Source organism: Vanellus vanellus (assembly GCF_965231255.1).
Source record: "Vanellus vanellus genome assembly, chromosome: 11".
Taxonomy (NCBI): Eukaryota; Metazoa; Chordata; class Aves; order Charadriiformes; family Charadriidae; genus Vanellus; species Vanellus vanellus.
This window is the reverse complement of record NC_138916.1, coordinates 13,750,708-13,778,158: the sequence shown is the minus strand read 5'-3', so window position 1 is coordinate 13,778,158 and position 27,451 is coordinate 13,750,708. Positions and strand designations below refer to the sequence as shown.

At 38.9% G+C, this 27,451-nt stretch overlaps 1 protein-coding gene across 2 annotated transcripts; it reads right to left on the bottom strand.

Annotated features, from left to right (window-relative positions):
• Positions 1-774: 774 nt before the first annotated feature.
• On the bottom strand, positions 775-24,651 carry GABPB1 (GA binding protein transcription factor subunit beta 1). 2 transcript variants are annotated; one of them, XM_082488864.1, is made up of 9 exons: positions 24,604-24,651; positions 17,540-17,647; positions 16,505-16,672; positions 15,843-16,037; positions 14,615-14,726; positions 14,111-14,224; positions 8,982-9,167; positions 7,532-7,647; positions 775-2,563 (listed from the first exon to the last, which is right to left on the bottom strand). In XM_082488864.1, the coding sequence occupies exons 2-9, from the start codon at positions 17,645-17,647 to the stop codon at positions 2,411-2,413; spliced, it is 1,152 nt and encodes a 383-aa protein (XP_082344990.1). In that variant the 5' UTR covers positions 24,604-24,651; the 3' UTR covers positions 775-2,410. The 2 variants fall into 2 exon arrangements, with proteins under 2 accessions (XP_082344990.1, XP_082344991.1); XM_082488865.1 differs by lacking the exon at positions 24,604-24,651 and adding an exon at positions 18,820-18,854.
• Between the last annotated feature and the right edge of the window lie 2,800 nt (positions 24,652-27,451).

Genomic DNA, 27,451 nt, shown 5'->3' with positions numbered 1-27,451 from the left:
AGAGTATTTGCTCACAGGAAGCAGAATGAATAGAAAAGGTTCTTTTCATTGTTTGTTACAAAGGTCCGTGCCGTCAAAACCGTGGGAAATTCTCCATTTGGACATGAACATTACCACTATCACTACTCCGACTAACGCTGAAATTCTTATCGTTATTAAGAGTTCACAGAGATTAAACTGTAGTTAAGGCTGTGGGATGTGAGGACACAAACATTATTTTGATCACAGAATAATTCAATGGGAGCAATGCCTAACCAGCACATTTAACTTGACTGTTTCCTGCATTTGCTAGTGACATAATGGATAGTTTCGGAAAAAAAAAACAAAACTAAAATAGAGTAATTTCCAGTTAGTCACTGCACAAGAATTGCTTCAAGTCCTAGCGCCAGCTGAACACAATTAGATCCTTGAAAATAATTCTTCTAAAAACCACCACCATAGATTTTCCTTTTTTTATTATCTTTTGATTATTTTGGGGTCAAATTTGCCAATCAGGATCAAATTTCCCAAATTTATACCAATACTATGATAGTTAGGATTTTTTCCTAACTGCCAATTCTATAAACTCAAGTCAAAGTTTGAAGAAGGAAGATTTTAGTTCGTATTGTATAATGCAATTGTGTCCTCACACCTCCATCCTACCATTAAGGCCATTTTAAGCCTAAAAATGTTTTTTCGTATTTTTTTCTGAATGCCTAACACAGCACAGCTTTGACCTTCTAAGGCGCATACAAAACAAATGAAATGGAACTGATTCTACGCTATATATATGTGGAAAAGATATTTAATTGTAAAATAGAAAAAGTAGGCCAGAGTACAGTTTTAAGGGTAATTCTTCTGTGTACAGCATAGGTAAACTAGACTTTTTGCTTAAGTTTATATAAACAATTCCATAAAAGCAGTGAAACATGGAACAACAAAGCAAAGCACAAAGAGTTTTATCTTACAAAAAAGGGATCTGCACAGTAGTTCAAAATTTAATGTAACACAGCACTGAACAATCTTAAGGCAGCTCAGTCTAAGCACAGGACTAGAAGCCAGGAACTCCTGAGATCCATTCCCAGGTCTACCACAGATTCACGTGGTCTTGGGCCAGTCATTTAATGTTCCCTGTGTTGCGCTTATACCAGTTATAAAATTGAGACAATAACACTCACTTACCTGCCTCAGGCAGTACAGTAAGGGTTCTTTAAAAGATTTTACAATGCTCTGAAGATGTAACGTGCTATATAAATCCTAAGCATAATAGATCACTGCACAGACACACACAAACACAGTATCACAGTGAAGAACAATGATGCTAGGTAAGAAGAGCATCACTACAACATAAAAAATTCCTTGTCCAATTGCATAATTCAAATGCAAAAGTCCGTTTAGAAAAAATGTATCACTGAAATAATTTGAAGGCTATTGGGGAAAACAGATCAATGGGAATATTCTAAAAGAACTACTACTTGTGTTCCAGTGGAGGCATTGTTTTCTATGTGTTACTGAACTTTAAAATGTTTGTACAGAAAAATTGTAAGACACACAAAGTGAAGTTTCAATGCCTCCACTACCAAATTTTAAACTGTCTCTAATATGTAAATTAAGGGTTTTTTGTTCTTTTTAATTACAAATTACATTCTTTCAAGAAACATACCATCCACAATAAAACTGGCTGCTAGCTTACTTCAAATGACCTATAGGCTAAACATTTTTCTCATAATTTTTCTCATCTTTGCTGAAAAATATCTATGCAAGATGTATGTGTCGAAATTATAAAAACATGCAGCATATGTACAAACTGAAAAGTTTAAAAAATATTAGCTTCATATACATGTAAATCTACTTGGATATATCTGAAATTAAATATAAAAATTTCACCGCCTAAAATAAAAAAAAAAAACCAAAAATGGTTTTCAGAGAATCTGAGACAACTACTTAAAGCTGTACAAAGATTTCCACCTGGAAATGTCTTATTTGGAGAAGTTTAAGTTGTTACCATGTAGAAATAACTGTTAATTTGTTTTGTCACATAATTCATTTTGAAGTTATCAGCTGAAATCAACAACATCACCCTTAAAACTGTTCTGTTTTTCAGAAGTTAGATTCATACTAAAATCAAAAATTTCACAAAAACATTGGCTTCTCATGTTTCTGGATCCCTTCAAAAAGTTTTATCAACTCATTTTGAAACTGTAAAAAAAACAACTATTTACAGTATTTAATTTTAAATACTTTTCACAATTTCTAAATTCAGAGTTTTTATGTTACAAGAAATTATCAGAGCTCACGGCTTAAGTCCAGTTATCAACTTGTAGCATCTTCTCTATCATGTAATCCTGTGTCTGTACCTATATAGCGTACAGTTCAAGATTGTACTGCAGGTTTTTGAAAGTAACAGGCTTTGCAGTATGTTCACTTTTTATTAAACAGCTTCTTTATTAGTCTGGAGGCGGTTCATTGCCTCTAACTTCTGCCGATAGGCCTCTGCTTCTTGTTCTTTCTTTAGAAGCTGCTGACGGTATTTTTGTGCTTCTCTGTTAGCCTCATCCAGCTGTTTCTGAAGCGTTTCTCTTTCCTATTAGAAACAGAACCAGCAATATTTTGTCAAATATGTATCAAAGACAAGTTAAAAAGGCAAATACTTTTTCTTTACGTGCAGCTGAAGTGTTAGGGTATCATGTAGAAACCATTCAGTTCTTACTCGGGCGAACATATGTGAATGCTGCTATGCAAATTAGACATGAACTATCCCACCAGACAAGCCCCCTCCTAATAAGGCTTGAAGTGTAAGTATAGTAAACTCAAGTTTCTTTAGCTGCAAAGATACCAAGCAAGTCTTCATGGAAGAAGAGTGAAATAAAAAAGTGGAAGCATGGTGATCAAATACTAATGTAATATATTAACATTTCTCCAATGATTCAATTCCCTTTTTTACTTTTTTTTTTTTTAATTAACTTCTAATAGGATTGGAAACCATCTAACAGGATTGTCCCTTTCTGTTGTATTTCTGATCAGACAGTATAATCAAAACCTGTTACTTCACAGCAGTTTGTACTGGAAAGTGACAACTGCCCACTAGCTGAAATACACGCATAGCTGGTTTCTACATGGAGTGATGGATACTGTGCAATCCAGACCTGTAACTACATTCCCAAAGACACCACATTTTTATGAATTAACAGGCATTTAGCTAGATAAGCTTTTCAATTCAAAAGAAGTAACTTAAGGCTCCATCCTGCATACAATTTTGTTGGGGATGGCTATAAAATGGTTTCCAAGCAAAATAATATGGGAAATGCCACTTCCTATGAAGCTGCCTTAGGAACTAAGGAGAACGTACTTCTATTGCTAGTGACGTAGGTACTGTCATTTTGTTTGATGCTGCACTGAGCCCAATTGAAAAAGCAATTTGCTTGGAAAATAGTTTTGTTTTGATCTTCAACCAAATACCATCTCATTAAAATGCATCATACTTTTATGAGTAAGGTATTTGATTTCAAATCCTTCTTTCCACTGTAGTTGTTAAGTAGCCACAGGAGAGAGTTTTTCAGAGAAGAAAGCTATCTCCCAGAAAAACAAAGCTCCCGTCAAAAACTGAGGTCCAGTGAAAACAAGTTGTCTTTTCACCTTATTCCCATCCCAGCAGTTCAGTATCACATTCCCATTTAATACCTCAAACAGTTGTCAGAAGTTTCTCCCCGCACACCCCCATAACACCATCCCTATTCTTCACCTCTTTGATGCACTCACATATTTTCATGGTCAGAGCCTGAAAATACAAAATACTCTGCCTCCCTTCTACTTGCTACTGTTCTCAGTACTTGTCACAGCCACATTTAGCAGTCACATGCTGTGCTGAATGTGCTGGGATATAATGACATAGGTGATCAGATCATTGCTAACAGCAGCATCTGTATAGCAAAAACAACAGGTGAAGGAGAGATGTTATTAACAGGTTATAAAGACTAGCTACAATACAGAATAGAACAAACTCCATTAAGTGCAACCTCGTTTTACATAGGGCTTTAAGAGCTGAAGGAAGCAAGCTAGCGTTTGCTTCATTTGGAGCACACACTAATAAAATGCGAGCTCATCTGATCTTGTTTACTTATTTGTAAACAAAGTTCAGCTTCCACCCCTGAAAATTTGTATTCTGCTTTTTAAGCAACTTTATGAACGCCCAAGCCATGTAGCAAACTAGACTGCCAAATGCCAAATGAACAGTAGAATGTACATCCCAAAGGATCTGAAATCCAGCAATGATGTTCCAGCACCAGTCCAACAAAAACACACTGCTGTTTCTGTGAGTTATCTATATCTTTTAAGGGTAGCCAACATCTTTCGTAAAACAGCCTCGTGGAGTAGAAAGCTGGTGAAAAGAGCTACAGGATAGTTCTCAGGGAAGCAGTTAAAACAGTTGATCCTGCTACATGTGGAAAGCAACCCTTCCCTCTTGAGGGCACTCAGCTCTGGGATATACTGAGCTGGGCATTTCTATCTATCTCATCAATTTGCCACATAAAATATGTCAGAAATCTACTACCGGCAGGAAGCAAAGCTGCTCTATCTACTGGGCTGCAGAAGAATAAGAACCACCAGTAGCTCACTGGCCAGTGGTTCTGCAGTGCGTTACAAAAAGCAAGGCACTATCACTGCGATGGAGTGTGTGCAGACTTGGGGGTGGAGAGGTTCTCAGACCACATCTTATGAGTTATTTCTCACAGAACAGAGAAATAAAGCCATGTACCCACAAGAAGTATAGCACATTAAGGTAGGCATAGAAAAAAGGGGAAAAAAAAGTCTCAGTGGCAGAGACAAGAAGATAGAACCAGTATCCACCAGACAGACTAGCACCTACACTAGTGTGTAGGTTAGTCCAGCAACTAATAGGTGTAGTTTTTAGACATAGACCTAGCGTAAACAGAATGAGTTAAGGAACTGAGGCCATGTATACTGTCTATATATAGGCAGCGGAAAGAAGCCGATGCTTCTGGAGAAGCAATGCAGATCTACAGTGGGTTGAACAGTGAAAACTGGTTCCTTAACTTTGACATCTGGAATAGGGAGGATTGTATCTGGTCTGTTAATTTCATCAAATCCAGAAAGTGTTCTTAGGGCATTCTTTAGAAAACAACAGGAAGTGTTCTAATTATCTGAAGTCCTTTTGTATCAGTATAAAAACCTACCCAGGTAAAAATCAAATTAGAGGATCCTGAGTGCTCTTAAAAAATCTTCCATTTTATCAGGGAATTCTCTTCATTATATGTAACTTTTCTTAACAGTCTATATATTGACAATGGGGACACCCATAACTAAAATAACTAAATCAAGCATTCTTTTTAACAAGAGAAAAAGCATGGATATGAATTCACTAATATAACTGATCTACAATTATGATTTATTTTTTTTAGTCTCATGAAATTATTGTCCTGGTTCTAATGCTTGTCACCTTTCAAACATGCAACGTGCGAAAGACAGTCAAATTCAAGAATGAAAATAAAATTCACTGCATGTTAATGAATTATGCATGAAAATGAAAAACAGTATCTGTGTGACAGGTTGTTTGGGGTTTTTGCTGCCATCCTATGTTTAAATTAGCAAACCTTTTAGGAAAACTACTATCACTCTTCAAAATCAGCTGAAATGTTTGAATTTAACAGACCCAAGAGAGAAAATCAAAAAACACCATTATAGCTTTAGTTGTTCACAATACTTTCACAAGAAAGTTTGTTACCTCACATGAATGGGAGGTTGTTCAACTTAAAGACTTTCAAACTGCAGTTAACTTTTCATACACTAGGAATTTAAAACAGCTGAAGCAAGCACTCTTAGCCTTGAATCAGCTCTTCATAATGCCATAAAGGAATGAATCACCAAAGAAACCAAGCAATAAAGGTTTTGTACATTAAAAAAATATTTTAATGAGGGGAGGGGTCCCACTCCCTCGAAATTCAAGTATCTACCACCTTCTATGATGATGAAGTTTGATGTGAACTGACTGTATGTGCACTTCTTTAAAGTCTCTGTTACCAAAGTGAGGTAGCACCATACACCCGTGAACCACAATAAGGCTCCTGAAGTCAACTGGCCTCCACACAGAGGCAGCGCTCTGCATGTGCATTTCCAGGCGTACAGGCAGGGACCAAGTCAGTCATCAAAACTTGCACTTAAGAGTAACAGATAAAGTAACTCATTTAAACCAACTTCTTTCAATATTGGAGAAACATGTTTAAAACATATAATTGAAACTGGTAATCCCCTTAAGAGAATTATTTGTACTGTTATACCAACTATCTTTAATTAGGAACAGGTCAAGTCATTCCTTAACCAATCTAGATATTTTTTCCTTCACCTAACAGAATTACTAAAATACTTAAGGAAACATAATTTCCTTTATGAATAATTCAGGCAGATGTTTAAAAGTGTGAACAAAAGAAATACTTTTATTGTAACAGTTATACATTTAAAAAATGCAGCAACGAAATTTCAACTGTCATGATAATCTGTAATGACCACAAAGCTGCAAAGGCCAAAAATATTTGATGTGACAACTTAGGGACAGGGAAAGTAAGTGATGAAAGGTGGTAATTACTGTTATTAGACATGAACAACATATAGCACATACTTTACAACAAAAAGTATTCAATTAGGCACAATTCAATAATATGAACTGGAGAATACAACCTTTGATAAATGAAGTATCATGGAGTTGACAAAATGAGAACTTAACAGCCTAGTCAAGACAGACAGTAATTTTCATAAACTTTTGACCAGAACTGTCCAGCACAGGTAGAAGTAACAGAAGAAGGAATGAGATGGTTGACCTATTGTGCTAATATAAAAAAGCTACAATTTTATATTGAACAGCTACATCTATTTGTCATATATAAAAAGAAAACCTCTCTCAATGTTGTTAGGTCTTCTGCACTATAATTAAAAAAAAAAAAACAAAACAACAAACAACACAATGATGCAAAGATGTATAATAGTAAACTGCTCCAGAAATTAAAAGAAAAAAAAAAAAAAAGGGGGGAGGGAGGGGCAGACAAAAAATTACAATCTTACTGTTTCGCATTTCCATTAACAGTTATCTAGATATCATGAATGGAAAGGAAACATTGCTAAAATTATGATCTCACAATCAGGACAAGCATGTGGTTATAACAGAAAGATGAGGGTACAGTACTCTCATTCACTGCTAGCGGAAAGAGTCAAGTCATTCGATAATATATCGGTACTGAGTTTTAAAAACTAGCTAGTGAACTTAAAGGAAAAACATAAAAATTAAGTTATCAAATACTTAAACAAGTGTCACTTTTATGTGCACGACCAGAGGATGAAGCAAACAGCCTTCCTATATTCTTTTTACAACAACTTTGTAAAAGATGAATTCCAGTAACAGGAGACTGAACAAGCTATTGTTTCACACACTTCTCTGTGGTAACACAGAAATTAAGCTCTAGAACGCCACAAAAAAACCCCACAACCAAATACTCAGTGATAAACAATATTGTTAACACACATCACGTAATATACTCCTTACTTCTATTTCTGCAGACTCCACACGATTTTCAACAATCTCAATACACTGTCTCTTCAATGGCGGTTCTTCGCTTATCACAGTTTCTTCAGCAATGTCTGTTGCTGGAACTGTTAATACTGAAAACATATTTGTACATATAAATACATTTACTTCAAACAATATTTACACTATATAAAATTCATATAATTAAGTAATTTTATTAACAGCACTAAAACGCAAAGACTTTCCCTTATGAAAACAACTATAAAGCGCATTATAAAGTCATTACAGGGAAAATTTACTAAAAACTTTGACTGATGCTATGCTACTGAAGAACTTAAATTCCGTTAATGAGGTCTACAATAGCTAGCTCTAACTCTGGAGTATCATCGCCATTTTTCAGAGTGAACCGACATTGGAAGTGAACTGCAGCAGTTACCAGTCTGTCAATTCCGTAACTTATGTAGCAGACCATGTCCTTTATAATGTTTCTTAAGCAACTACTAAATACAAAACTGGCTTTTGATTTTGATTAATTAGAACACCTTAGGTAATCTGAAAATCCAATAGTTATTAACCTTGAAGGTAAAAAATTAGGGATCTAAAGAAATTCATACTCTAATTTATTCATGCAACCATCTGGCAAATAAATGTCATAATTGTCATTTCAATTACTAGCTACACACATTTATGCTTTCTGATAACTAGCTGTACTGGTTCAGACAGACTGAGAACCAAATCACGTGTCTCCAGTGTACAACTCTTCAAGCTCCACACTGGGAAGAAACCAGAGAGGAATGAATCACTCTTGTCTAAATAGTAGTGGCAGAGCATCTTTAAAAGAAACTACCCAAAACACACGTGTGTTACAAAATAGCACTTATTACACTAGCAGCTTCCACAAACAAAGTACGTATGACCCAGCAGGACAATTTGTGTCACCCTGGCTTCACTGGTTCTGCACTGCTCTGCTAAAACCTCAAGCATGTAAGACTTCGCTTCTGTTTTGTTAAGAACACACTCCCTGGGACTTGCACAGCTTGCTTCATGCATCAGATTTCTAAATCTAAGCCTGACCTCCCCACAGTATTTCCATCAAGGAAACAGCATAAGTATTGGAAGAAGGCTTTTGTTTTACTCCATCTTCCAGATTTCATAACAAGTTTGCAAGAACCAAACTTATTGAAGGCAAAGCAAGTATTTATCACTTTTTCCTTAAATGTCCCATTTCTCTTCCATACAGTTTAGTAATTCTTCCGTTCTTTCTCCTAGTGCAGAGGCTCAGCTAACATCGTAACTCACTGAACTAGAGTAGGTCATGTGTCTGAGCCTTTTGCAGCATAAGAATTCAAAGATGAGTTTAAATTGGTAATTACAGTAAATTGTCCAAGCTAGTTGTACCTAACAATTTATTATTATCACTATAACTAAAATAGCTCCTCAAGCTCAAACTGTATAAGTTTCCACTCACCTTGCTGTCCATCTGGCATGGTCACAATGATTGGCTGCCCTATTCCACTGGTTGGAATCGAATGCAGATTACCAAGCTGAATGCCGTCTGTAACTATAGTAATAACTTGCTGACCTCCAGAACTGACAACTTGCTGAATAGCACCATCCACAGATTCTGCAGTCACAACTTCTTCTGTGGCCACAACTATCAACAGATTAGTAACAGAATTAAGTCAATTTATAAACTAAGCTTTATGATTTCAAATGCATTTTGGTACAGCTGAGAAAAAATTTCTTCTATGTCTTTTAAAATTTGATTCCCCCCACCCCCCAATTAATGCATCACTACATGTTAGATTGTTATCAGAAATCTTTCACCAGGCCCCACATAAAGCACTAAGAGTTTGAAATATACATGCAACTCTGTCCTGGTTTACCTTGCTCAATATAATATTTTTTCAATTTAGCCTGTTTCCTAATAGATACACTCCACTCAAAACTGACCCTTGGGGTTCAGTGTTAACATGACAGCAAGAGCAAAAGTTGTTTCTAAGAACACAAATACATTTTGCATTGTATACAAGCTGGACTAAGTTATACTAACAGCGGAATGAAACAAACAATCAAAAAAAAAAAAACAACAAACAAAAAAAAATCCCAACAACTTGAAATACTAGCTTGAAACTAGTCCTCAAGCAGTGCCTTGCCAGGACCCAGCCCTGATTTCGCTGCTTAACATAATGGTATTCAAAACAGTAACAGACTGAGAGATTCTAGAGAACCTTAAAGTTTTCTCTGTATTACATGTGTACTTCAAACAGAACCACAACTTTAACTATTATACAAAGTATGAAACAGGACTAAAAGAAAAGTTCTGCAGAGTTGACTTTTTTATACTTTTGAAGGAGAAAGATACAGCTTAAAAAGTAAAATAAACATCATATGTATATAATTTTATGGGTAAAAGTCAAAATAATAAATCCCAGCTCAACTAAGTATTTCAAATTCATGATTCAATGAGTATACAGCTGTGAACTCACAGTTCTATATTACATCTATAAATCAAGGTAAGATAAGGAAAAGACTGCATTCAGAACTACAACACATACCACAGCTTGCTCTATACACTGTAACTGGGGTCTTGAACTACCATCTTTATTTTTAAAAGCTAAGAGATACTGAGACAAAGAGCAAGATCACTAGTAGTACAATCACAAGCACAATTTCAAGCACTCTAATTCTGTATTTTATTTTCAATTTGTTAGGGTAAAAGCAAAGCCTTTGATTTAAATCACAGATGTTAGAATGCTTTCTATCTACAGAGATGAAATTAAAACCCTATAGACTGTGTTGTGATGCTCGAGATGAGAGAAGGTAGATAAAACCCTGAAGCTTTCATCTTTTAAGTTAATTACAATATAACACACACACACAAATCACTCTGTAGTTCAAATAATGACTGCAGTCATTGCCTTCTGAAGATCTTTATGTTCAGAGATTACTGTCCTATAGCACTGCATAAATATTCACAGAGTGTTTATTCAGTAAACCAAAAAAGTAAGTCCTACATGAATAAGTGGTGTTGTACTAAACTTGATTTGGCTTCCAAGTACACGCTCAGCAGTAAGAAAGACCACTGTCACAAAAAATTCCAAGTTGCAACTGCCAATACTAGCTGCTGTGTCAAACAGCTCTGATCTTTCAGTTTCAAACTCAACATTGGACTTTTAGTTCTAGAAGAAAACATTATTATATGAAAGAAAAACGGAGGTTTTGTCTAAAAAGAAGTTATTCTGTATAAAAGAAAGTTATCCCCATAAATACGGTGCTTATTCCTTCCTTGCTCTCCTTCGTATCTATATCCATATAATCGCTAGTTACCACACTATTGCATATGCTGAAGGAAAGCTGAAGTAATTTAAAACAGCAGCACTATTATTTTCAAGAATCACTGTATTATGTACATTATTTTCTTCTGCAGTGGGGAGGAGGGGAGAACACCTGCATATACAGTAACATATATGCCTAATTCCAACATAAGCATACTGTGTTCCAAATACACATCTTAAATCAGATTTTGTCTAATTCAACAGTTCCATACATACATTACGCACCACATTTGCATGTAACATCCACGTCCTCATATATACTTCATCTGTGTAACAAAAAAAGCATGATTCTATTCAGCTCCACTGAGAAGCACCTTTCTTTCTCTGGTTTTACAAAATTGACTTTAACTGTAAGACATGAGGAACTAGCAGAAGGAGATCAAGGTAAAGTTAACTTGGAAAAAGGAGAAAAACCTAGACAGAAACAACATAAAAGGCAGGACTTAAGTGCTTTGTCCAATTTTATACAGTTTTAAATACAGGAAGCTAAATACAGGCTAAGAGCCAAAACGAGAATTCTCAACCCTACAATTTTTGAGACTATCTACAAATGGATCTTTAACAAGATGAGCACAAAGAGAAGGGTTTTTTTTTGTTGTTGGTTTGGGGTGTTTTTTCTTGAATGCACTTACTACTGATGCACAGGTGACAAAAAGCTGCTTTTGTATTCTTTATACTTTATAGACTATTAAAGGAGAAAGAACCCAGGAAATAATTTGCAGACAGTAAGATGCTGCAAGACTGCCCACACGTCTGCATAAAAATCAAAGCAGAACAGAAATAAACAGGAGGGTTAGGTATGATGCACACACTGCATTATTGGAGGTGGGAAGCTACTGCCTCAAGACTTCAAGCCTATTCCTTCCTGACTGTCATCTCCTGCCTCCTCTCTAGTAATATTTATCTTCAATGGTTTACTGAGATGTACCATAGGTTACACTGCACCACTGCAAGGGTAGGGCCACGAAACATGAGAACACTCAGTTAGCTACCAAAGTCTACTATTGAGTCCTGGATACACATCCAACGCTCCGTAATCCCATGCAATCCCTCCTCGAGTTTCTCTCTCCTACAATTAGATCTGATTTTCATTTAAATATATTAATTGATTGAAAACATCATCAGCTTCTTCTGTAATGAAAGGCACTGCGTTCTGGTTTTGACTCAGCCACTTCACTGGCAATATTTAAATGTCATAAATCAGTTCAGCTGCGACTTAGGTAGTGCTTTGAGAAGTAGTAGAAGAAAAGAGCTGTAGTAAGAAGAAATCCTGCAGGACTTCAAAATACTTAAGAGATGAAAACTCAGATAGATGTTGGAAAGCAGCTGTCATGTCAGCAAGTCCGAAACTACAGATCTCGTCTATATTTTCAGTGAAAACTGTGTCCTTAAGAATGATGTTATCTGCAGAGCTGAATTCTGTGAGAATTTTTAAGTACCAAAGACTTTGGCCACGCAAAGTATCTCAGTTCTGTAAAATTTATCATATTGACCATCACCAACAAAAAGGCAAAATAAGTGTATTTCTTTAGAAAGATGTTCAGAAAAAATCATGTTTCCATATGCATCATAAATTCCTTGATTGACAGAGGGTTGTTGCTCTACATAGTTACCGCCAGTCAGTGGCTTTAAAGTTAGCCTCATCTTAGCACGTATCACATCACTAACCAGTGCTTACAATCCCAAGCTAACTTGGAAATAAGGCTACAGTGCTACATGTCAGTATAATAAATACTATAAATACTAAATAAACAAAAAAGCTATCTGGCCTACCATAAAACTCCAGTAGGTACAGACATATCATACTGCCTGAGCAAACTGTGGAGCAACATCTGCAAAACAGCACTGGGCAAGTAAAACATGCATGAAATACTTAACAGCTTACTTTATAAAGCTAGGTCTCCACCAAAACACCTTTTGGGAGACTCAGAATAATAGAATTTTTTGTTCAAGTATACCACATAGCCTACTTCAGAGACAAAAACTAGGCATTTATGTCCCAAAGCTCGCGAACAAAGAGTTAGCATATAGTTGACCTCCTAAGTGCTAGTTTTAGCTGATTTTTTACACAATGACAAGATATTAACATACATTGTAATTGGAAAATATGGTCTGGAAGAGAAGTTTAGTGGCATCCTCTTATAAAATAACTTTCAATAACTCAGAAGCCTTTGATCACATTTCAATTTTATTGTAGATGGCATTACAACTTGCTTAAATTATAAAAGGACGTCTTTTCCTTGCTTATATCTCTCTTTCTCTTACCTGTTAGTGGCAATGACTAGTCGTTATAATATACTTTGATGCTGTAAGACTCCTGACTCTCATTCTTTTCTTCACTTTGTATGTTGTAATGAACAGAATTGAAAAAGTACACAAAGCAACCACCACATTATTCAGAAAGAATGCATAAAAATATCCAGGGCAACCTGCAGATTATGGAACCTTCACTGAAGTTTTTTTCAGACAAAGCAGTAACTGGCAAAGATCCATGGGACAGGGGCGAAGGTTTTTTACGTTAAGAAAGAGGAATGCCAAACTTGGGAACTAGGGGCAATGGAACTCCTTGTGCTTTTCTGGCTTATTGTCATAGCCTTATGAAATAAGAGCGTGCAGACAGCTGCAGTGAGGCACGCAGGCTGCTTCTTCCGAGGAGAACAATCATGTATTGCTAGGCTTATCTTTACCTGAAGTGCCATCACGGCATGCCAGCCTGAAGCAAGCGGGACATATTAATCACTATGTATTGTTATAAACGCAAGTAGAATGCCTCAATGTTGAAAAGAATACCCACAGACATTCTAATGGGCAAACTGCGCATTAAGACCACCAAATATTCTTGTGCCTTTGGGGTGAAAGATTAAGAAAACTGCTGCCAAGGTATATGCAAACAACATTGGGAGCCATTTGCCAATATTTAACAAAAAGAAGCATTCAAAGAAAATATTCTCCCACCAAATGCAACTAGGATGTATGTAGACAGAGATGTGAATTCAATCTCCTGAATTATGCTTGCTTTCAGCAAGATGAATGCTACTCACATTAGGCCCTGAAATACCAGTTGTGGTCAGAAATCTTATTAAGAAAGAATTGTACAGATGAATCTGGCAACCTTCCAGGTGAAAGTAAAGGAAAAACTGTTCATGCTGAAAAAAGGAAGGAAGATTGTCATCTCGTTTCTGCATGAACTGTATCTCCAAACGTGCCGGTTACGTACTTTTAGTTTATTAAATGAGGTCAAATGACTTAGCTTTCTAACCTGGTGTTTCTGAAGAATTAGACAGTGGAGCTGATGCTTCTGCTAACGCTGCCAATGTGGCTAATACTGACGTCGATGAATTTCCAAACTGTACAGCAGACACTCCTGTTTCATCTAGTAGGATGAAAAAAAGAAAAGTTAGGTGATAAACTTAAAACCAATGAAGCCCTTTTTTATTAATACTGCACTGAAGCTTCTAACACACACACACTGTTCTCAGCAACGTTCTGATAAACCAAAGTGCTATTCTGAAGGCAGGTTTGTTAAGCAAATACAACTTCTGATAAATTATCTCTGTGAAGACTGTTGTTTTAAGTACCTAGATATTTACAACACATAAAACCCACTGCAGAGTAACATGGTAACTACTCTATTCTTACCACTGTTTTTCCTCAAGTCTTTTCACTAAATAGTGAAAATCAATTAAAGTATAAAATCCCAGTAGCTATCCTATAGACATCTAAATACCTGTTCCATTTGATGTATTTGCAGAAGATACCAGACCTGTTAGGTTCACCACCCCTCCAGGTCCAATGATGAACTGCGGTGTTGCTGCATGTATTGTCACAGTGTCCGGACTCTCTGGATTCGTATTGATTTGGTTCTGCATTGCAATCTAGGAGACAAAGGTAATAATAGAATGTCAATTGTAGGTATAAAGAAGTTATTTATCTTGTAAGAAATAAAATTATTGCACATTCCACTTAAATGTAGAGGACCTCCCTCGTTATGCAATACACACACATCGTGTCACATCCTGTGTTCTAAGTAAATAAGAAAAATATTTTTTTGGCTGAAATCTAAAGACAAAAGGTCTGATGAAGTGAAAGAGATTAATGCCCACTACTTCTTCTTTCCGTTTATTGTAAACAAAGATGACCATATAAAACCAAGGCCCTTTTGTAGACATGAAATCTCAAGTGTCTAAAACAGAGGCCTGAAGAACGAAGACTGCTGTGGCAGCTACATGCCATGAAAATTGGATCAGACAGCTTAGTAATTGCCAGGAATTGTAGATGGCATTCTTCTTTTTTTCCTCTTTCTTTGAATGATTATTGACTTTTATTTACTATATCCTCCTCTTCATGGCAGAAAGGGTAAAGGAACAGACCCGAAATTCATACAGTTCAAGATGTAGGGGAACAACAAATTTATACCGTATATAATGGTATTTTTTGGTTTGCTTTCTATTCTTTTCTCAATAACGCTTAGCTTTTACTTTGTCTTTAAGACCACTATTGAAAAGCGAGCTCACATTTCCATGGAAGTATCTATTATAATCCTAATCCCAATCACTTCTCCAACAATTCAATCCTAGTTTTTCTACTTCAGGAAAAACTGCCATCTCTCCTCATCCCCAACTCTGTTAGGAAATTAATATCCCTATCATGAAGCTAATTGAACACCAGGGTATAGTCAAAATATATTGGCAGAGTAGGGAGTTAATTTTTTTTTACACCTTGCTTGTGAAGACTCTACCTAGTTCTGTGTATACTAAAATTTAAGAAAATAAAGGATACTTATCCTCGAGTTTGTAGGTGGTGAAAATGCTCTTTGGCCAACTACTGTTTACTAAAACTAATCTAATTTCCATGTCATGGACTAGACTGGAGTCTAGCATTGTCAGTCAACAGATGATCTCACAGCTGCTATGTATTAAAAGCTTAGTTTATCACATGTATAAACATGCACTTTGCTGTAAGTTCCCTTAACATCATGTATCAAAAATTACCTGTAATATTTCTGCAAGGTCTTCATTTCCATTGTCTACTGCAATATCTAATGCTGTTTTGCAAAATTTACTCTGAGCATGAACATCTGCTCCGTACTTGATTAACAGTTCTACAACTTCTTGGTGGTTATGTTCAGTAGCCCAGTGAAGTGCAGTCATTTTGAGCATGTCCTTCGCGTTGACATCAGCACCGTGCTACAAACAAGATCATTGCATGAACTATGATATTAGAAGTATCTGAATTAAATAACGCTGGTCACAGAATGAAGCCCAAAATTTACTTTCTTTAGCAGTAATGTCCCGTTACATCACATTTACAGATGTATTAAAATTAATTCAATCTAACTACCAAATAAATTATTTACCTCAAAGGATTAAAGACTCCCTAAAACACAGCATGTCTTGGTTCTAAAACCTGTTACACAATGTGAAATTAGGAAGTAGTTTTATTTGGAAACAGCACTAAATAATTCATCAGAAATCATAATGATTTTAATGCTAAAATAAACAACAGTTTAATACGGAAAGAAAGCACTCAACGCACACAGCATAACCACTCATATCTTTTCAATGCTGGTTTCATGACTAAAAGGAAACTGCAAATATTTGACCATAAACCATTGTAATATCCCCGCCTCAGACCTTGTTTCAGCAGTCTTTACCTTAAGTAAGACCTCTACTATGCTGGCATGGCCTTCTGATGCTGCCATATGTAACGGAGTTCTGTCCACTTTGGTTCTGGCATCCCGACTTACACCTGCTCGCAGCAACACTTCTGTTGTTGAGTAGTGTCCATACTGTGCTGCTAGATGAAGTGGAGATGTTCCCAACTGTAACATAACAGGAAAAGTGGAATTTTAACAGATGTCAACATGAAGTATTTCTTATTCTATCAAACTCAGTTGTCACCACTTCAAATCATTCTCCCTTGCAGTCTCAAGGAAGGAAGCTTTCGGGGCTTTTACAGAGCATGAAGAAGAAAAAGAAAATTATTTTTTTTCCCCCTTATAATGATAACACACAAAAAGCAGCTCACCAAAAGCAACTTTTGGAGGTCTGTGCTATGTTTTTTCTGGTTTTGTGAGGTGTGATGTTTCAAGGGGCCTAATCCCATTTTTAGTGTTGGTCAACACACCATACCAACATTGGGACCTCTGGAAGCCATTTAAGTCCAATCTCCTGCTCAAAACAGAGTCAACTTGAAAGTTAGGTCACTAACTAGATTAAGGCTCTTAAGGGCTTGTAAATACCCTAGAATTTTAGGTACCTGACCTCGCTATACAACCCATTCAAAAGTAGGCACCTCCACAAGGCAACTCAGAGTCCCTGCATCAGAGAACTCTCAGCTGCACATATTAGATAGTTGGTTCTGCTTTCTTAATTCAGACCTCTTACTGTACTAAATACATAAACAACATAACTAGGAGGATGATTGCTGCTTTCTCGCGTTACCCATTCCAAAGTTCATCTTAAAAGCCACCAGAACAAGCTCATTCACAGTCTGTTACTAAAATCAGGAGGTCATATGAAGAAACAAGACTTTAATTTTGAATCAGATGTTAGATTATGTGACTGCAGAATTCCAAGAAGAAACTCCCAAGGCTGGCAATATAAATGGTTAATTGTAATAATCCTGTCGTCTTCTTCAGGTGAGAAAAGTAAGAGGATTTACCAAACACTATAAAAGTTTTCATTACCCAATCTGTGGTAAAAGGTGCTCCATTTGCCATCAAAATGCGAACTTCATCATCTTGACCTGCTCGTGCAGCTTCTAAAAGTTTCTTTCCCAAATCTACTAGTGACATCTAGTGAAGGACATAAAGGAATATAAAGAAAAACGGTATTAACATTATTTTAAGTAAACAATAGCCACTGCTTTTTTTTTTTTTTTTTTTTTAATAATTTCTGAACTACTCCAAAAGGTTCAAAAACCGGAATTGGTATTTCAGCCACGGAACATCCTTTATTGATTGCAATAAGCAGCTGGATTTTAAAATTACTTTTGTCAGCCAAACACTGGGCTGAATATTTCAGTATTAGAATGCCATAACTTTGCAGCTGCTATGGTTACATCAAACTAAATTTAAACTGAACTGTATGCACATTTCTTATAACAGAAAGCGGTTCAGAAGCTCTCACCTGATACGGCAACCTTCTGCAGCTTTGTGCAGCTTTCAAATGGTGCTACATCATGGCTGCTATGTCACATGCCTGAAGGCACTACATTCACTTATCCAGAACACCTATGTGTATTTAAAAGGTACCACCATGTAAACGCATTTAGATGGATATGAAAGAGAACACCTTTCTGGCATCTTGTCCATCACTATCACTTCATTTTGTTTACCCTAAAATATAATTTCTGTATTCCTAGCTACAAAACGACGCAACAGGCATACATTATTGTACTATTTGCATCAGATATATGAACTAAAATGTCTGCCTGAAAACCAACATTACTACCTGCTTCAGCTGTCTACAGTTACTAAAAACATGCAAGTGCAAAATTTTGATTGAGACATGACTGAGATACTAGCTGAAATACTTTCACATCATCTTTAGATAATCTCCCTTTTACAGCACTCAAAGCTCCATATAATACAGAGCACAAAAAACTATATATAGACAAATGACACCCAGGTTTTCCAGTCACAAGCAAAGTTAATCCTGTATTACTAATAATAACTATTAATAATTGGCCATGCAGCCAATTTCCTACACAAATTCAGAGTATATAAATTAAAAAAAAATCCCTATAGGATCATTTTTTCTCTCTTTTCTTAAACATATACTTCTAGCACAAAACCAACATATTTAGAAAGTTCTCTGCACCTGGCTCAACTGGCAAAATCTGTGTGGTATATTGCTCAATAAGCTGAAAGCTATTGACTTCAGAAGAAATTAGAAAGGAAGATGGAAACACTGCACATGGAGAACTCCAACATGTATCAGTAGAGCCATGAACTGGAGCAGTTACCTCTTTGTCTACAGAACTGACTGCAGGCAGCAATATCCCCTTCACCAAGATAATACTCCATTTATGTCCATCCTTCTAGTACACATGGACATGTTGATTTGTCTCCAGCCAGAAAATGGAAGAGGAGCAGGAAGGTGGCAGGACAGGACAAATACTGACAATGGGAAAAGGAAGGAAAAAAGGAGTACAGAGTCAGATGCAGAGGAAGGGACAACAGCTGACTCTCTTCCATAAAGAAAAAGAGCAAAAGAGAAACAACAATAAGAAAATATCTACTATCCCTGTTAAAGGGAGACACTACGAGTAATGATATAAAACAATAATAGGACAGAGAGGGCATCTGGCAAGTGCAGCACAGAAATGAAGGAATATAGCACTCCCTTTGTATGGCACCCTTTTTTTTTTGGGGGGGGGGGGGGAAGGGGTGAGGGGAGAGCAATTTAAGAAGGAAAAAAGCACATACAGACACACACACTTTTTCTGGTGGTCTAACACCACCGCATCAAGGTCCTTAGAAACAAAAGAAAAGCTGGAATTTAATGCAAAATACTGATGTTAGGAACTAATTCAGAAATGCAACAATTCATTTTGTTTGGGGTTTTTTGGTTTTGGTTTTTTTTGTTTGTTTGTTTTGCTTTGCTTTTTTTTTAAACACCAGTAGAGAGAAGGAACTAATAAAGTCTCCTTTTGGAATTACAGAACAATTGAGGCTGGAGGGGACTTGTCAAGTTCACCTAGTTGAACCTCCCAGTTAGAGCTGGCCCAACAGGCTCAGACTGCGCAGGGCTCAGTCCTGTTGAGTTCTGAATGTCTCTGTGGATGAATATCCCACCACTTCTTCAGCCTTGTTCCAGTGTCTGACCACCCTCACAGTAAGAGCTGCCTTCTGTGTATACCTGTCTTTCCCCATTAACCAAAAAGACAGCCTCGATAAGTTTATACTTGATGTCTGTTAGACAACAAAAATAGGTGAAGTAAAATACAGTGCATACTTTTAACAACTACACCTATTCAGAACCCACTGACCATATCTATACTGATGAAATGAACTGCAAAGTTGTTAACAAATCCCTATGCAGGAAAATCAGGCGGTAAAAAAAAGCAGCCTGCAAAATACAAGTCTCACTGCCAGGAGATGTTAAGGACAAACTTCAGCCCGAGATCGACAGTTTTTTAGAGTCTCACCAAACCACTACTGTTGAACACACTGTCAGAGTGACAGTACATCAGTTCTCATCTCAATGCAAAACTAAACAGCATTGTACTACACTCAATAAGAAATGTTCTAACCAAGGAAAAAAGAGGGACATGGAAGATCATACATGACGTAACCTTCATTCCCACCTATTACTTACATTAACCAACTCTCCCTTGGTTGATATAAAGTGTTTGTATTTTAAACAATCACAAAGCATCACAGAAGTTTACATATGTTTCATGATATAGAATTTTAACTTCAGTTAAAATGACACAAATTTATTTTAGAAAGGAAGTAAAGTTTCAGTTCTCACAGGGTACTTGAAAGCATGCTTGGGCCATCTAGTGGAAGAAAGTTAAAAACCTAGTGAAATTGCACTGTTGAACTCAAAAATAAAAATCACATTATATGTCACTAATGCACTAACAACAGCAACTGAAGACACCTTTCCAACAAAAGACTCATGCCCATTTAGTCACTTTTAACCAACGAATACTGGCATTCACAAAATTTCTCAAGAGCAGCTGACCCAAAGCTGATTTCTACTTGGCAGACCATTCCAAAGATCAGTATTGTAAAAGATCAGGAAACTCCTGAGTAATAACATGCCCCACACTTCCCTCCATACTCTTCCACCGCTAGTGCTGGGACGTACTGAGAAGTGTCTGCAGTGTCAGAATTTCCCTTTCTTCCCTTTCCAGAAAAATTCTTCAGCTGCTCTCTTGAGATCAGTTAGTCACACTACAATCAAAAGCCAAGTTCTGTATACAGTACAATAAGATATATTTAAAATTGAAATGAGACTTCCATTTCAAAGCCGCTCTCTTAGTTAAGTTTGCTTCTACTCCATGTAGCGTTACAAATCAACCCTGCTGAACTGTGTTAGAGAGTACACTCTTCAGTAACAGACACGTCCATCAAGCTTGGCTAGCACGACTGCTGGGTAGCGCTTTATAAGAGGATTCTTTCAGACATCACTGGCTCTGATATAAAGTCCTGAGACTATTATAGGTACTCTTATGGCAATCTGAGTATTTTTCAGACTTCTAACAGTTTCTACACAACTGTGTGAACAGAGGGTTTTGTCTACAACTGAATAAATAGAGAAGAGCTTCTGCTGGGTTTGGACTACTTTGCATTAACCACCCCCTGAACTTCCACATTTCATTATTGCAACACATTCTGTACAGTATCATAAGCTAGATGCCACAATTAGCTGGTAATTAAAATTTACATCAAATTATTATTGTTATTTTACTGCTGTTCCATAAGATATCATACTGCTTTTTTGTATCCATCTTAGACTTAAGTTTTTATACATTCTCTAAAACTCTGAACATCATGCTGATACCACAGGGATACATAACAGCACCTGACCGGAGCTTAGGGGGAATTGTGCGCAAAATGGACTCTGTGGGGAGGGAGAGGAACTGAAAAACATGCAGCTTGGGAAGCCTGGGGTCCCACACCACAGCCTACAGACAACAGAGCAGCAGAGTCTGCAGTCCAAAGGAAGAAGATTAAGTTTGGCTTAAAATACTGCAGCACCTTTCAGACTGGTGTCCTTCTCCAAGGATCCTGGACCCAGCCTTATTCCCTTTCTACCACTGCAGTGGTGAACATCAGCTGGTCAAAACCAACAGGCACAAAACAGTTGTTGCAGAACATGTGCTAACATGGAGATGTCACAGCCACCAGTGTACTTCTGCCAAGGCACACTATACTTACCCTAGAAGAGCAAGGAGTGCAGCAGTGCAATTTACCAGAAGGTAAACTGAATCAATATGCACCGTACCTATAAGGACTTGCAATCATTCCTAAAAACCCCAGGACAAAGTTCCATAAAATATTAATTAAACGGGTTTCCCTACTGAAGTGACACGCAGCAGAACTGCACTTGGAAAAAGACAGCTTGAGAGCCATCATCTCTCACACCCATTATATCTGGAAACAGAACACCCTTTTGAGAATGTCTTTTTCTTTCCATTATTTAAAAAAAAAAACAAAATCAGATCTTCAGAAATGCTACCACCCTAATGATTTCAACATTGCACAGTATTGCTAGAAATTTAGAAGAGCGATTTCTAACTAATTTTATGTGCCTACCCATACCAAGTGAAAAATATTTTGAAGTACAGAGTATATAGTTTGCAATAATTATTTAAATCTTTAATCAAGCACTGTTTTAATGATTATTAGAATTGAAATAATAAGATCAACTGTATTTTTTTTTTTTTTTACATCCTGAGAGAACAGTGCAATACTTGAACTCAGAACAACTCTTCATTTCAATTTCAATTACAGTTTTGTAATTTTTAAAGGAACCGGAAGGTCTGCATTAAACGTAGGTGGATTTCTGTGTGCTGTGCTAACATCTCTTCAAAACTTTGGTATGTGTTTACCACATACATCATTTAATAGCGATTATAGCGACTTACATGGGATAAACCCAAAAAGTTCCTGTGTTTTTTCCTAAGGGAATCATACCCTTCCAAATGTATTTTGAGTGATTTCACATGTCATACTTCAAATCTTAATATAAGTATCATAGACTTAGAGTATGCATACTTTATTATGATAATGAAAATTACATTAATATATTAATAGCAGTCAGCTTTAATTCCAGTGCTTTCAGCTTTCCTCTGTGACTGTGTTGTGTTTGTAACTAAATTCTCTCTAGTTTGTTTAAACAGCAACATGACCTTCAGGTTGGACTATGTATGCATCAGATGAAAAATACCTGATTTGAGAAGAGAGATCAGAAACGCAAATGTATTGTTGAGTAGCTTAGTGGTTAAGATAGTCAAGCCTGTATTTATGCAGGTCCATCCTCCAATTAGTTTCACACATTATTTTAAATTAGCTCCAATCATCAATGTAACTCCATTAAATAATGCAGATGGTAAAAAAGTCTTGTCTTTAAAAAGGAGAGTACAGATCTGGCAATTATCTGCAACAAAATGCAACATCTAAAACACATTATTATACAACAAGGGCGAACCATTGGCACCAACCAAGATTTGGGTTGGCACTGCCAGCAAGCTACAAAGCTTTCAGAGGTAAGTTTGGCAGTAGATACCAAAAAGGTTACATTATGGCAGCTATGACTGGCATGAAGAATCTAAGGACTTGTGATGTAGCCTTTGAACTGTATTACAGCCTTACGAGTATGTTTCAGACTGATTGAAACTTGAAAGTATGCTCAAACAAAAATCACCACCCTCTCCAATTAAAGCATCCATTTTATTATGGGGAATCTTCCTTGACAGTTCCTGTCTAGCACAGAGGCCTAAAAAAAACCTAGAAAACAAACTGTTTTCAGCAAAGAAAGTGGGTCACGAACAAGAGTCTGCACCTAGTGTATGCTGATCTGTCATGTATACTCTTAACCTTATTTACCCAGCAGATTTAGGTACCTTTACAAGTACTTGTGTGTGCATAAACACCTCAACGAAATTGCTTAGTTTTACTCATACTTCAGAAGTCATGAATAATTAGAAAAAAAAAAAAAAAAAACATTAAGCTGAAGTACTCCAAGGTGCGCATTCACAACCTTTAGCACATTTAGCTCTAATACACAGGACTTGTCATTAAATAAAGGCTACCTTAGTAAGCAGGTTAAAGGACAACATACAACTGCTTTAAGTTAAAAACTCAAAGCACAGATGACTTCCTACAGGGGATTTCACTTACGTGCTATCAGACAACACCTCACCGACTGAAACTACTTTGAATACTAAGAGAGAGAAGAAAATCAACAGTCCGAACTAATAGATCTCATCCCAGGTTTATGCTCCCATCACAGGCTTTATTAATAGAGTCCAAAGCGAGAGTTACAGACTCCGGGCGAGGGACGCTGCAGAAGAGGGAAGCGCTCCCCTCCCACCGAAGCTGCCTCTCCTCAGGGCACCTTTGGCGCCAAGCTCCGGCACGCAGCTCAGCCGCCCCCGGGGCGCCGGGCCATGACAGGAACCGGCCCCTCCCGCCCCACGCGAGACCCAAAACGGGCCCCACGCGGCCCAGAGCAGGCTGGCCGGCGGGAAAAGCCGCGGGACGAGCCGGGCCCCGCTCACCCACTCAACACCTGGGCCCCTCGCCGGGCGCGTCGCGCTCGCCCGGGCCTGTGTGGCGGCGGCGGCGGGAGAGGGGCTGCCGCGGACACCCGGACCCCGCGACCATCCGTGTCCACCCCACCACCATCACCACGGCCCCACCGGCCGCGCGGCGGCCCCCGACCCCGTGGCAGCCCCTGCCCCACAGGCCGCGCCCGGCGCCCCGCGGGCCTCCCAGGCCGCCGCCGCGGCCCAGGCCACCGCCCGCGCTGCCCGCGCCCCCCGCGCGGCGGGGTCCCCGGAAGGCCGGCCAGCGCGCCCGCTCTCCCCAACAGGAAATCCTGGCTGGGCTGGGCGCTGCGGAGGGAGCCGCGGCGCCGGGTTCCGGGGGAAGTGGAATTATTTTTTACCAGCGAAGAGATCAACTTCCACATCCGGTAACAGGGCCCTATACAAAGGCGCAGACTGACCTGGAAAAGCTTGGCCGGCCCGGGGGGGGTGAGGGAGAGACGGGGCGCGGGGATGGGGCCTTACCGTGCTGCCGGCCCGGCCGCCGCCGCCGCGACAACAACCAGGGGCGCCGGAGGCCGCCGCTCATCGGCGCCCAAAAGCCCCACACAAAAGTCCCCGCTGCGGCTGGCGGAGGGACACGGCGGGCGGAGGGGAGGGGCGGCTTAGCGCCGCGCTGTGCCGGCCCGCAGCCAGCCCGCCGCCGGGCGTGAGGCGACGGGGGTCGCCCACGGGCAGCGCTTCGAGGGGCGCCCGGCACTTACCATGGGGTGCGGGTATTATCTTATTACACAAATATCCCCGACAAAAGGGGCTCGGCGGAGGGATACGGCCTCTGTGCCGCCCGCCGCGCATGCGCGGCGGCGCGGGGAAAGGCGGGGGAAGCGCAGACTGGAGGGCCCCGCCATGTTCCGTCCCGCTTCCCGCCCGGCGGGGGCAGGGCGCTGCACGCCCGCCCGCTGCCCTCGGCCGGCCCCGGCGGCTGGAGGCGAGCTCTCAGCGTGCCGGAGTGGGGGAGCCGCCCTAAAAAGCAGCTGGAGAAATAAGAAAGGGGGCCGCCGTCCCGCCCACCGGGCTTTTAGGGGCGCCTTTTTGCCACAGGGCTCTTCCTGCTTCATGGGGCTCCAGTTGTGCTCCCAGCCGAGGGTGCCATGTTTTAGCAAGGGCTTTGCTGCCTTGCCTGCCCTAGGCAGGGATTTAACTACGCTTTGGGATCGTAGAGATAGGTCTTGATATGGTGGACAACTCCAAAATGACCCCAAGCCCTTGCTGCGCTGACAGAGAGCTCTGTCCTTTGGTCCCAAACTGGCATGGGACATGACATCCCAGCCCCTGAAATGTTTCTCCTGGTTGTGCTTCAACAATGCAAAATGGTCATGCTCATGTTCTCCCCAAAGCTATTCCAAGTCACAGATCTTCTGATACCACTGTAAAGCACAGACCCCATAATCTACATCCTTCAGAAAAAGGTATCAATCACAAAGTTCCACTCTGGGATTTTGGAGAGCATACTACCTACTAGATACTCTTAATCAGAGGAATACTTGTAACAACGTTATTTACAGATCCATCCTTTTTTGCCCTTGACTTACCTAACACAGCTTTGGAGAAAATACAAATAACCAGATTCCAAAGAGCGGACATCACCTCACAAAGATCACAGAACTGAATCCTCGAGTGGCTGCTGAAACAGACCCATTCAGGCCCGGAAAGAGCACTGTGGTTCCCAAACATGGAGGTGGAACAGCTCTCCTGGTGGCGGACAATGGCAGCGCTTGTGCAACCTGGGCTGGCAGGGCTCACTCCAGTTCTCGCAGTATTTTTGCTCTGAGTTAGGCTACAGGGAGGAATTCTCCACGAACTTTTTGGAAAGCCGTTTAATCTTCCATGATACGTTGTCACCTGGTTCAGGGACCTGTTGACCTTTTTTTCTAGGAGTGACCAGCCAGAAGGCGGCACTAGAGAACAAACCCAGACACCTCTTCGAGGCTGTCACTTGTCACCAAGGTATAGAAACCTTAAATCCAGCCTTCGTCACATCTCTTTTCCATTTTTGGTAAATGTTCTGTGTCTCTCAATAAGCATTTAGCTTGCCATATTATGGGTTTTCATTTACACGTTACGATGTCCTCACAGGTGTGTGCCAACACGCAGGAATGCCTTGTGGCGTTAGCTCCAGTGCTATGGAAAAGCAAAATGTTTTGTATTATTGGAAGTCTTTTGTAGAGGTGAAGAATGCAGTCTGCATTTAGTCCATTAGCACTGTATATGAGTTTTCATTATTGTGATCACAACCTCCATCTTTAAAATAATCGTGTCTAATGTTGGGAGTTTTTTTGACAGAATTCCCCAAAAGTTAAGAGAGAGACATTTGATGTCTAATGTAGGCAAGTCAAAACACATTTCACATCTGTAAAGTAAATAGTTTCTTTTCCTTTATTTTACCCTGCTTTATAAGATAGTAATTTATAGGTTTTGTTAACTAAATAATCTAATACATTCTATTAAAAAGCACACTGATTTCTACATTTAAAATTATCTTTTTTTATTCAATACTGCTTCACCAGTGACATATATGCTGATATGTGTTTTAACCTAAGGCAACACCACAGCATATTATAATGCAGTCAACATGTTAGCGTGTTTTAACAAGTTCTTGAATATGGTAAAGCTGATTGTACAGGCAGGTTCTCCCTGACACCTTTCTATATATGGTTGGGGTTTGCCCATACAAGTACAACCAAAAGATTTTACGACACAATTTCTTCATATAAGAGAAGCAATAAAAGAGACACTTTGAGTCCAGTTTGGAGAGCAGCTAGTATGATACTCAACATTAATTTGCACACTTATATCCCAAGGTTTGACATCAGTGGACTTACTCCTTTTATCTTGTCATAACTTTCTGGCATGGCCCATCTTGGCTAAAACAAATCAAGCAGTTCTGAAAAAGGCACTTACAAGAGCATTGTGTTATTAATATTATTCAGTTCAGTTTAATGTTGTTAGAGTATATCAGCTTACTTTGGTATTAACCTCTGTGATTGCACAATATAGAAGACATAGAGCTGCACTCATTTCTCCGAGAATCTTTTATACACCTGATCACTTATATGCACTGCAAATTAGAGATGGAGGATATTGTTTGAGCCTTTCATGTAGCCAATACCAGCCAATGTTACTGTATCACTAAGTGCTGTGGTACAACTACTCCTTCTGGGCAATGAATCGGTAGTATTTTGGGAGGCTACATGGAGACAGGCATCTTTCTCAGTTTGGCTTTGTGACCTCCCTGTTTCCCAAAGCAGCCTAAGGAAACTGCTCCAGTTCACCAGACATTTCCACTGGCAAAATGGAGCCCTAGGTTGGCACG